Source organism: Drosophila biarmipes, chromosome 3L, assembly GCF_025231255.1.
Source record: "Drosophila biarmipes strain raj3 chromosome 3L, RU_DBia_V1.1, whole genome shotgun sequence".
NCBI lineage: Eukaryota > Metazoa > Arthropoda > Insecta > Diptera > Drosophilidae > Drosophila > Drosophila biarmipes.
Genome location: NC_066613.1, coordinates 15,721,700 through 15,734,833, shown reverse-complemented (window position 1 = coordinate 15,734,833; position 13,134 = coordinate 15,721,700). Strand labels below are relative to the sequence as shown.

Genomic DNA, 13,134 nt, shown 5'->3' with positions numbered 1-13,134 from the left:
TAACGCGCGGCCTTGAAGTGTCCATCTATAAGTCCTTTGGTCTGCGCTGAAAGTTAAAAGCCAAAGAACTGAAAACAGGACACCAACGGTCCCGCAAGGAGTTGTTATGTCACCTTTCCTATGCCCTGAATTGCATTCTTTTGTGTCAGTACTTTTAGTTTCCATGACAAGTGATGAGTTAAGATATGGAAATTGAATGGCCAAAGATAGTTTTTAGATGAGAGAATTATGTCAAATAATACATATAGTTGTTTGCCGGGTTGATATCTTACTACACAGTTTTAAATATAAAGTTAGGGAAAACATTAAAAAATATAGAATGCTAGAATTTTCAATTTAATACTGACGACCGTAGGAAATTCAGAGGCTTAATTTCATTTTTAAAATCGATAGATATATAATGGTCAACCCTGAGAATTTTTCCTTTTTCTGCAATGACCTCTTAGGACCTCAAGCAAAGTTAAGTCAGCTTAATTTGCCATCATATTTCTCTTGTTCATGCCATAAAACTTTCAATTTGCATCACCCCAGACGTATATTTATTGGCCTTAAGAGAAATGGCTGTCAGGCTGCATAATTATTGAAATATCAAGTCTGGGAAAACTCAGCGTGTGACGGGCGATAAATTGAGGAAAGCCGACAAGTGTCGGCTCGATGTGGGGGAAAACGAAAAAACGAATAAAACGAATAAAAAGGGAAAATAATAGACCCTGACCCTGAACGCGTGGCCAACACATTGGCATTTTGACCTCATTCGGTCGTGATTTCAGTAATTAATTGCAATTAAAACATCAAGCCAAACCAATCAGGCTGATTATAATTGTGTGCTGCTCGGCCAAGATCAACAATGATCCCGTAATGATTGCAAAACCATTTTCCATTTCATTGTTTAAGTAGTGAAAACTAAACAAATCGCGGGCGTTACTCATACGCCCCGTTCACAGAGACACAAATAAGTACACACATCCGCAAAAAAATCAAAAAACTCATAATTGCCGGGGAGCAAAAAGAAACATTACGCTAATAACAAATAAACGAGCGTCGAAAATAACACAAAACACTTAATCTATAAATACTATATAGATATAGGCGAGAAACAAAAAACAACAGAGATGGATCACAAAGAAATCGCAAGTCAAGTGCGAGGTGAGCTAAGTATGGAAAATAATTTCTTCTCTTATTTCGCACACTAAGTTTGCTATTTTTATGATATCCACAAGCTAAGTTAATCCAACGAACTTTTCAGTCTATTGGACTATTTTCTTTTTCCACTGCAATTAACTCAGTCACACATTTCCATGAGTCTGCCAACATGAGCACATGATGTTGATATGGGCAATTATCGCTGAAAACCAATATGCATGTGTATAATATTTAAAAGGAAATTGGAGCAGGGGAATTTGACAAAACAGAGTCGTGTGTCATGCCAAATCGTACACCCACTCACCGAAGAAATACTAACAAAACTGCGAGTCACAATCAAACACAATCAACGAATTTTCCAATCTAATCAACACACTTTCTGTTGTACTGGGTTGTTTTGTGCTTTTTTTTTTGCTCATTTGTTGTGAATTACCATACTATCTTATCTTTGACAGGCGACAACTCATTATTATTATTATTGAGAATCTAATATTTTTATTCATTATGAGTGAGTGACTTTGATTAAATTTGGATTTCTGCTTCAAACAAAGGGCATAGTGTGACCAAGCTACTACAATTCCATCTTAATTAATTGAGTGGCCTTGTGCCTTTATATTTACCTTTAATTAGGTTATTATTCATGTCAATCAATTTTATGATATTATTCGTGGCTGTGGCTTTTTGTAACAAAAATCAAAATCAGTAACAGCTTGAACTGTGATTCAACCCATCGCAAGTCAGTTCCATGACTCCCACTTGGCTCTCCTCTTTCCAATTTTACACAGAATAGTTATTGCTTTTTTTTTGTTTCCCACCAACTTTATGTTCAACTCTGTAGACTGCCGACTCCCACGCAGTGCCCCATATATGTATGTGACAAATAGAGGCCCTTGAACGAACACCCACGCCCACTTCAATTTGACACGTTTGAAGTGTTGAAAAGCCCGCGTAAAATGTTCAAGCCGCGTCCTTTGTGCGGGATAATTTGATTTCAGGGCGAACATGAAAGGGGATTAATATTGCTTATTGCCAGGCTATTAATAGTCATGGAAATTCTAAAACAAAAGGGATGAATCTGGGCCGTAGACTTAAAAAATTACTTGGTTGAACAACTTTTGTAACTGAATCATATTTACTTCTCCAATACTGAGAATTACAGCGCAGAGTTCATAAGTCCGTGACCCTGATGAAAACCCCAGGGGCCGAAATAAAATGGCATTTCCTCTTTTAAGTCACTTTTCATGGACGCTGTGGTTTATGCATACTGAAATTCTCCACTCAGCATTTTATTTCGCTTTGCAAATCCTTCGTCAATATGTGTGTGGGATGGTAAAAGTTTTCGGAGCTAAAAAAGTTTTCACTTTAAGCGTTATTTACGACGGCATTCAAAGTGTGCAAGTGCAATTTATTGGGGTTCCTCTGTGCGCTTTCGCAAAGTGTTGGCAAGTTTTGTTGGCAACTCAATTACATCGGTCCCCGAAAACGAGGCTCCGGGGACGGACCCAAAGGCATATAAAGGGTCTGTCGAGCGAGCGATGCAATGCAATTATCAAGTTCATTGACAACACAAGTATAAGCGACAAACCAAAACAGACAAGGGCAAACAACAAATATTATTCTCTCTTCCCCTGCCAAAACAAAACTTTTATTGCTCAAGTGCAGTTTGGGGTGGACTCCCCTGTTTCGCATTTCATAGCCCCCAGGAATTCTTGGGAAAATCCACGGAATAGGAACCCCGGGGCTGTCGCCTCAATTAGTTACAGCGACACTTACAGATGGCCAACTTTCTGCCACATCGCACTTTGACTTTGTCATGGAAATGTCGAGCTAAACTGATGGAACCCAGAGTTTGTCTTTGTCCCGATTTAATAGGGCAATTATAAAACTTTCGCTAATTGCTAGTGCCAACATTTCTGCGTCCAGCGACTGAGTCCAGCTTAATTTAAAATTTAGTTGAAGGCCAAAGGTAAAAGTTCTTTGTTGTCAAATCTCTGCAGGGATTTAATGACAAGCTAGGTAATTTTTCACAGCGAGGATTATAAGTCCTTTCCTTACAGAATTAAGACGGATTTGAAATCACTTTTAAGAGCGCCTAAAAGTGTGCTGCAATATATTTCCAAATTCTAATTATTTAACATTATGTTTTCAGGGCATACTTTTACACAGCTTAATATCAACAGTATTACTTTTTACGAGCTTAAAATTATCGTCGTGGGGAAAAAAAAAAAAAAAAAAAAAAAAAAAAAAAAAAAAACAAAGTGCGTGCTTACGCGTTATTATTTTGTTATCTATTCTTCGTGTGCTAATAATAGCACAGATCATAAAAATTCGGACGCTGTCTAGCGCAGTGTCGGCAGTGGGACAACAACAACAACATAAGTGTAGTGCGACAAGACTGCATTTGTGCCCGCTAGGGCACCGCTGTTCCCCTCACACTGCGCGCAGCCGTACAAGAGGGGCAATAAAAGCAGTGATTGACTTACATTCGACTTTGCATAAAATCGAGAGAAATGGCAAATACCAGAGAAACAATGCTTCTGGGCGAAGCTCTGAGAAAAGCCGTCATGGACGAGGTGATTCCAGGAGAGTTAACCCTGGCAAAAAATCTGGCCACTAGCGGCAAGCTTAACTCATATGGTATAGCAGTATCAAGCAGTAATGCAGCCTGTATCACCAGTACTCTGACAACAACTCACAGTCCAATATATACCAACACTACATCATCACCCAGCATATGCAGTGGCATGTGCTCAACGCCTATGCCTCCTAAAGCATTAAGCACTTCTATAGACTTCCCCCCTCTACCGGATTCACCCAGATGGCAAAAAATCCAGAGCCAGAAGAGGAAGGGGTCATCGAACTCACCAATAAGTCAACGAAAACGTGCCGATATTAGAAATTTAGAACCCAGTGACCCTGTGTCAGCAAACAGGTTCGAAACACTATCAGTTGATGACGATGAGATGGACTGCAATAGTGTGGACGAACCATCGACTAGCGCTGCAGCAGCGGCTTACCGTTCTCACACCGCTTCTAAGGCTAAAGACAGCAATGCACATAACAAGAACGCAAACGTACAAAGTAAAACTGATTCATCTACGGTAAAATCTGCTTCTACTGGTAGTCCAAAACCACCACCAATCGTTCTTATGGACGTGACAAACGTGAACGAACTTCTTATCGCTATCGAGGAAGTTACAAATCTTGAAAATGTTGAAATCAAATCCTCTGTGGGCTCCACTCACAGAATCTACACCAAAGACGCAAACACCTACAGGGCTGTAGTACGACAACTAAGTTCCCTGAAAATTGAATTCCATTGCTATCAATTGAAAGACGAGAAACCATTCAGAGTTGTTGTGCGAGGATTACACCATTCACAGCTCCATCATAAAATCAAAGAGGAATTACTCAGACAGGGGCATAAAGTTCTATCAATATATAACCCAAAAAGCAACAAGAGCGGTGAACAGATGAACCTCTTCTTCATTAATGTAGAAAAGAATCTAAATAACAAAGATATACTCCAACTACGATCTCTATGTCGCCAACGCGTCCGTTTTGAAGTAGCCAGAAAAGCACAAGACATAGTGCAATGTCGGAGATGCCAATCGTTTGGTCATACTGCAAGATATTGCTACAGACCTTTTATCTGTGTCTCTTGCGGTGACTACCATAAATCATCAGATTGTCCCAGAAGCAAAGAAGCACCAGCAACTTGCACTCACTGTGGTGAAAATCACCCAGCTAACTTCCGTGGCTGCAAATCCTATCAAAAATTGCTCAAAATGAACGAAAATGTACAGAAAACCCCAAAAGTGAGCATAAACAATAACTCTACACCCAAACATTATGAAAATGGAGTTTCTTATGCTCAAATAGCCAGAAATGCAAATCCAATCACGGAAAAACAAAACAAACGACCAGGAAACCTAACAAATAGGCTACAGGACGCCATTCAACAGCAACATCACTACGGTGCAAAAAATCATGCGCACTTTTTCCCAGATGTGTCACAACAGCAAAATGCACAAGAATCTAAACTAGAAATGGCAGTTGCATCGCTCTCAAAAGCTATCGAGGGTCTATACGCCATGCAAGCCCAGATGCTGAAGATGCTGGTTGCAATTAACGCGCAACTTACACAATGTCCCAAATAAAAATTCTCACCTGGAACACGCGAGGTGCTGCCGGCAAAATGACGGAAATCGGCCACCTTGCGGAGAGAGAGAATATTGACATTCTCCTTCTCACTGAAACGAAGACATCCAACCTTCAACTATTTGGATATGAAGTCTACACTTCAAATCTACCTGACGGCAGCCACAGGGGTGGAGCTGCAATCCTGGTTAACAAAAAGATCAATCACTTTCCCATCGAGCCAATCGTCCATGCTAAAGTCCAAATCGTGGGTGCCAGAATCCAAACATGTATAGGACAAATATTCATCGGATCAATCTATTGCCCTCCGAACTTCAGCTGGACTCAATCAGAATTTGATGACATATTCGCTAACTTCAACTTCCCAAGATCATTTATCAGCGGAGACTGGAACGCCAAACATCCATGGTGGGGTTCTGCGATCACCTGTCACCGAGGTAACTTACTTGCCGCAAGCGCCATCTCAATTAACGCCAACATCCTGGCGACTGGAGCACCAACATACTATCCAAGCGCAGTAAATCGAAGACCATCCTGTTTAGACTTTGCAATTTATCGCAACATTCCACACGACAAGCTAAGCATCAGAGACAGCTGGGACCTTGAATCGGACCACCTATCTCTCATCACTACATTAAAAACAGAAGCCATACAATGCACTCAACGTAGACAACTTCTTAGCAAACACACAAATGTAGCTGTTTTCAAGGAAGAACTATGTAGATCGATACGCCTTAACATTGAGCTCAACTCTGCTGCTGAGATTGACGACGCTGTAGACCTCTTCACTACCAACGTGACAAATGCGGCGAGGAGTGCAAACGTGTACACTGCAAACAATCATGGCAGAGCCCTCATACGCCACTCGAATAGAATTGACCCAAACATTGCAGAGATTCTAGTCCGTAAGAGAGCACTGAGAAGACGTTATATTCGAACGCACAGTCCTGAGGATAAAGCTCAATGGCATAGATGCGCCAGAGAGCTTCACGTTGCCATGGCTGAATTGAAAAATGCGCAATTCGAACATATGCTGACCAATATGGACTATTCTAATGATTCCATTTTTAATATGTGGTCCTTTACCAAAAAAGTAAAAAGAATGCCACAGAAAGTTACGCCTCTGAAGAACAGCAATGGTAACTGGTGTCGCTCCTTAGAAGAGCAAGTACAAACATTTGCGGAACACCTTGGCGACAGATTCACTGCGTTTAATTTCGCATCCGAGGAGGATATCAACAGAATAAACGAAATACTACAGCGCCCTTTCCAGATGTCACCTCCAATAAGACATATCCGTCTGGAAGAAGTCTCAAACATGATACGTACCCTCAAAAGTCGAAAGGCGCCAGGTCATGACCTAATAAGCAACGCAGTACTTAAAATCCTTCCCAAGAGAGCACTATTACTTATCACATTGATATTCAATGCGATACTTAGAGTGCAATACTTTCCCAAAAAATGGAAGAGTGCTAGAATCAGTATGATTCTAAAGCCAGGGAAACCGGAACAGGATCCATGCTCCTACCGGCCTATCAGCCTCCTGCCCTCTTTATCGAAGGTAATGGAAAGGCTGATAGCTTCCCGACTTATAATACACCTAGAAGACAATGATACTATCCCAATGCACCAATTCGGATTCAGAGCCGGCCACAGTACGATTGAGCAATTGCACCGTGTAGTCAATCACATCCTGAAGGCCTACGACAATAAAGAATACTGCAACGGCATCTTTCTTGACATACAACAGGCATTTGATAGAGTTTGGATCCCGGGACTACTAGCCAAAGTCAAAACAGCGCTGCCAGCCAACCTGTTTGAGCTCATCAGATCGTTTCTCACAAACAGAGATTTTTGCGTCCAGTCCAGAGACGCAATCTCTGCAAATGTTGCCATTACAGCTGGCGTTCCCCAAGGAAGCGTCTTAGGACCGCTACTGTACTCCATCTTTACAGCAGACATCCCCAAGCCAAGCTATGAAGAAATGACCTACGACAACAGCAAAATGCTGCTGGCCAGCTTCGCTGACGACGTCTGCTTTCTCAGCTCCTCGAACAGTGAGACCGAGTCTTCACAAACGCTGCAAACCTACCTCAACGAATTCGAGAAATGGGCCACGGCGAACAATATCAAAATCAACGAAAGCAAATGCGTAAACGTTTGCTTTACGTTACGCCGAAAAACAACTCCGGTGGTCCACATTAATAATGTGGACATAGAGCAAGCGACTAAGGCGAAATACCTAGGCCTCACACTGGACAAACGCCTAACCTTCCGAGAACATATTGCCAGAGTCGTCAAAATGTGCAACCTAAAGCGGAACCAATTATTCTGGATGCTAAACAAGAAAAGCAAATTATCTCTAAGATGCAAGCGGCACATTTATCAACAAATCATCGCACCAACTTGGAGATATGGAATCCAAATTTGGGGAGTGGCGGCTGCGTCCCACCGAAAACGTTTCCAAACCGTCCAGAACAAAACATTAAGACAAATCACTGGCTGTGAGTGGTTCGTTAGCGGCCAAACGCTTCACAATGACCTAAACCTGAGTCTTGTTGAAGACCAAATATCGTTCTTCTCAAGCAGGTACAACGACCGTCTAACTGCCCACCGTAATCGTCTAGCCCGGAGATTACAGGGGGCTATCCCAATTCGCAGGCTCAAAAGAAGACATTTTGGGCTGCTCCTAAGAGACTAATATGAATATATTATTTACTTGAAACTAGTCGTAATTTGAGCTACTCCTATATACCAAGTTGAAAACTAATTATAATTTATAATTAAGAGATTATTTACTTAAGAAAACATTTAGGTTAAAGGCTTTAATTAGATCTGTTCCTGGATTATATTAAATAAAGATGTTAATTAAATAAAAAAAAAAAAAAAAATTATCAGTTAATAAAGAAATTGAAATCATTTTAAGCCTCCCTGAAATATTCTAGGAATCGTTAGACATTTTGTACATTTCCATATCTGCTTTTGGCCAAATTTGAATTTGAACCACCGCAGCCATCAATCTGCTGCCAGTGCCATAGAAGTCGAAGTGAGCAACAGACCAATTTGATTTCGCTTTGAGCCTCGGAATATATGTGGTGTATCTGCTGTGAAGGCGACGACATCAACTTAACTAGATGCCAATCAAATGCGCCGTTGCCGATCCGTGGGTTAACCTCAATATGTCCCAGGTTCCCGACACCTGTCATTCCCTCCACTCCTTTTGGGGCTGCAGACACAGTGCACTGTGAAATATTGGTGTCAATGTGTCAATATTTGAAGTATAAACACGTGTGCAATTACAAACTATACAAGTACGGCAGCTCAAGTGTGTGCGGTCGTATTAACAAAAGCTAGGCAACGGAAGTGCTCTACATACATGCACCGGAAAAGGGGGGAAAATGGAAAATGGGGGCGAAACGGGGGCGTGGTGTGGTGGAAAAGCGGCTTTTGCCCAAAGCAATTTACATGCAATTTTCGCATATCTTGTTGCCCTATTCCGTTTTACCCTTGCATCGCAATCCGGCCAGCGACTGCCTTTAAAGGATAATATTGCTTTTTGCTCTCCTTTCACATCCAATTTTACTATACGCAAAAAAGTAGTTTTTCTGGATTTGTTATGAGAACTTTCCAAAAATTTATACATAGAAAAACGAGAAAAGATGCTAAATTCACTAGCCGATGTTTTTAAAGACTTGATTTTAAGAAAACTAAAAATAATATAAGAAGTGTTAAGATAATGTTAAAATTCATTTTACTACCGTTTGTGTACCAAAAACGAAATATATAAATAAATATTTAACACAAAAAAAACAGTATATTGGGGGATACAATAAAAGTAATGGTCAAAAAATAGAATGGTGTACCTTGTTGAACTCTTAAGAAAATTTCCAATCAATTTGCGTTCACTCCGAAAATATTCTATTTTTGATCAAATTTCGGAAAAAATAATAATACTCCTTGTAAAAAATTCAGAATTTTCAAAATTTTATGTTTTTTGAATCAACTACAAAATGACTCCGTTCAAGTTTATAGCTTGTTAGCTGTCCAAAACAGTACGGTATTTAGGTTTCAGACCATTTTTGACCGAGTTTAGCCAAAAAAGGTTAGTAATTATTAGGGCGAAACAATAGACGTTATGGTAAAAAAAACCATCATGTATGTGATCTTTATAATTTTCGTCCCTTTTTATTCACTGCATACTATTAGACACCTTAAATTAATTGTGTGGTTAGTTTGTCTTATAATATGAACAATTTCTAAAGTTTGACATGAGAATAAGTAAAAGCTGCATATTCTAAAAAAAATATTTCTAAATACCATAATCTATGAGACTAGTGTCATTTTCCTGCTTCCTCCATTACCCTAGTTGTCCAACTAAGTTGCATACCAAATTGCACGCAAAGTTATGCGCGATTGGGAAAATTATAAGTTTTGGCTAAACGGCAATATTTATGGCCGCTTTCTGGCAGGCCAACTGCAAGTTTGATCGATTTGGCATTGGCGCCCCGTCGCCCGCCAAGACATTTACCAGATTTTATGGCCTCAAGGCATTGACTGAGGTCTGGGCTCCCGGCTCTTGGCGTGCCGCAGAGAAGGCCATCGCAAGGCCTTAATTATTGTGCAAGGACCCCGCTCAAACACCATCAAACTTCTTCGCAACACAAAATAACACCCCCACAATATATACCCCCACAAATCCCGAATGAGCCTTTAAGCCCCAGTAATTTCCTTCTTAGCCTGGAAGCATGCAACGATTATTTTTTGTTTGCTCAGCGGGAAAACAAGAAAATTCCCCCAGACGGTAAACACTTTTCAATAGCCTTTTCTCGCGCTTTCCATAATTTCTTCAAATGCAGTAACAACAACAACAAGCACGCGAGTTTTCCTTTACGAAGAACAAATCACGCATTTCCACAGAATTGTTCTTTCATTTTACGACTCTTTTTTCTTAGCTTTGCCCCAGATTTTCACCCCCAATTTCTTTTTTTTTTGGCAAATTTTCGTTTTAGGATTGTGAGAACTTAAGACGCCATTTCATTTCAGCTGATATGTAAATACTTATGTGGACTGAGTAGGTTGTTGTGGCCAACACGGCGCATACGTAATTTTCTTCTAGGCAAAACCACAAAGGAAAGTGGTTTGGGCTGGCAAAAGCCCTAAATGGAAGATTAAATAAATGTTTTTTCTATGAAGTGGTGATATAGTGTGTGTGTTGAGCGAACAACTTACCTACCGACTTCTGTCGAAACTCTTAAGCTTAAGAATTCTGTACAAAAAAACATAAAAGAACTACTCCCTCCTTTGATTTTTGTAAGTTTTCAAGTGTGGCTTTCCAGAAGAACCTGTTTCAAGTATTTGTAGAGGTTTTCGAACTACAATTTTTTTAAGGATCCATTCTTTACTACTCCTTTTCTGTAAAATTTACCCATATTATCTCTACACTCCAGATTAGTTATTATTTTGATATATGTACTATTTCTTATTCCAGATCTACGCACAGCATTTGATCTACTAGACAGAAATCGCGACGGCCGCGTCACCGCCAACGAGCTGCAGTTTATGCTGAAGAACCTGGGCATAAACGTGAGTGACGAACTCATACACGATCTCATACGTGAGGCGAGCCACTCAGGTAAGTGCCACTCAAAGGACCCCAGGGTGGCCATCACCGTCCCATCCACCTGGCCAACAACCTGTGGACACAAAGTGCAACAGTTTGTCCCCGTGACAGTGTTTGTTTGTCTGCCCTTTAATAATTCACGGCGCTCGATGGCATTTGAAAGGCCGTCGGGAAACGTAATTAAACCCACCGAGGCATGTCGATTGGTTCTACCAGCATTTAATAACGTTTAGCTCGGACACAAAAACAGGGGTTAAGAAGTGGGTTTTTATTTTTAATTTCCCAAAGGTAAACAAATATTATTTATTTTGCTTGTATTAAAGTCTAGAGTAAACTGAAGTTCAACAAAAATCATACTAAAAGTTATCACTAATACATCAATTTTATTATTTAGTTACAACAAAAGTTTCTGTTACTATTTCATTCCATAACGATGCAGTTTCACAATTTATTTCCCAGGGAATTTGAGTCAGGACAAGTATTATGGCAGCTAAGAATTCCGCTTTAAGCCACTTTTCCACTTTTCCGCTGTCTCTAGGCGCTAGAAGTTTTTCTCATTTAATTTACTCGTTAGGAAATGCAATTTTTATTATACAAATTCCCCTGCCAAGACGGAGAGCTGTAAGAGCATTTCCCTGCCTCCCGATAAGGATGTATATACTCGTAAGTTTCACGAGGGGTGGACAGTATGCTTGCGATGCAGAAAATGTGTGTTATTTTTCTTTTCCATTCATCATTTTGCCCAGTTGCGCATATTAAAATTAAATTAGGTCAACCTGGCGGAAAATTGAATTTCCTACATTAAAATGCAATTGTTGTCGTGGTCAGAACGTGTCCACGTCAATAATGGTTCTATCCTTAAATAGCCAGGCTTATAGTTCTTATGGACTTGCACTCAGCAAATTGATGTGCCATGGTGTCAATAAGTTTAAATTCGAAATGAAATTGCTTTATCAATTTTATCATCAGCCGAAAGTAATTAAACGTTTATAATGATGAATAATGCAATTATTTTAAATACCTACTCTGTTGCCATTGTAGTTTTCGAAGTGATTGCATAAATTAAAGATAGTGCGTGCTGGCGAAGCCCATTTGTGTCACTTTTGTTTGCTCAACACTGTTAATTGAGTTGCGGTTAATCGCGTCACAGGTAATTTATATATTGGTCCATCGCATTAGGAGCTCTTATCGATGGTCTGCAGTTCGCACTGGTTATGCTGCGAATTTAAACTCGGTCACGTTCAGGACGAAATGGCTGGGGTGGGGACTTCACAGGAATTGGTTTGCGGGAAAGTGACATTTATCATATAAAAGCAGGCAACTGTTGCTGACAGCCCTCCAGACAGGCGAGAAAGAGGGGTCCTGGGACGAAAGGGGCATATTTTGATGCCTGCCACCAGCAGGCGAGTGTTGCACACACCCTTCGCCCCTTGCCCTTGCCCTTGCCTCTCGCCACTTTCCACTTGCCACATGTGTGTTGGGCTCTGGGAGACCTGTAAGTTGACAGCGAACAATACTCGGAACACAGGCGGCGACATGTGCCAGACAGACAAAATAAAAGGCTGCCGGTTCAATGGAATTTACAGCCAAATCCGATCTAAAATTAAGGGATTTAAAAAAAAAACACTGAAACTGCTGTATGGGCGGAGAAAAACACGCGAAATCACGTATAAAAACTTCTAGAAGTAGGCAATGAAAATAAGAAAATATCGTTTTACGAATAAAACATTTGTATATTGTTGCATACTTTTAAGCGCCTATTCAAGTTGTTTACTTTATTTCAACGTCTAATTTTATTAATATTGGTATTTTTTAAAATGTATATTTATTACATGAAAGATTTTTATATTTTATCAGTTTCTACCAGTGTTTAAACTTGTTTAACTCTTTGTTTTCATAGTTCAAAAGAGTAAGCCCCCAATAATCCCCAATATCCGCTTGCCAAACAGAAAACTTTTTGTGATTTAAAATGCATATTAGGCAGGTCCTTGAACCCCATCAAACTCAAGCAAATCAACATAAAAGGGCAGCAACTTTGCCTACAAATGGCCACAAAACCCAAAGAGACAAAGACCCACTGAATCTGTTTTTTGTTGTTTTCGATATTCACTTGGCCGGCATTTCGATTAAGGACCAGCCAAGTTAGTGGAATGTGGCTTAAAGCGTGCACTTTATGGCTTCATTAACATTCCAGGGGTTTCAATGACACC

General features: G+C 40.2%; 1 protein-coding gene across 8 annotated transcripts in view; it reads left to right on the top strand.

Annotated features, from left to right (window-relative positions):
- Positions 1 to 13,134, top strand: part of LOC108035158 (calcium-binding protein E63-1) — a 33,103-nt gene that overhangs the window by 11,745 nt on the left and 8,224 nt on the right. For 3 of the 8 annotated variants that reach the window (XM_017110608.3, XM_017110607.3, XM_017110612.3), the window contains one exon: positions 10,793 to 10,936. In XM_017110608.3, coding sequence (XP_016966097.1) covers positions 10,793 to 10,936 — 144 coding nt within the window. Of the gene's footprint in view, positions 1 to 894; positions 1,156 to 10,792; positions 10,937 to 13,134 lie in introns of all 8 variants that reach the window. The other 5 variants (XM_017110609.3, XM_050886752.1, XM_044095445.2 and 2 more) reach the window with 3 other exon arrangements.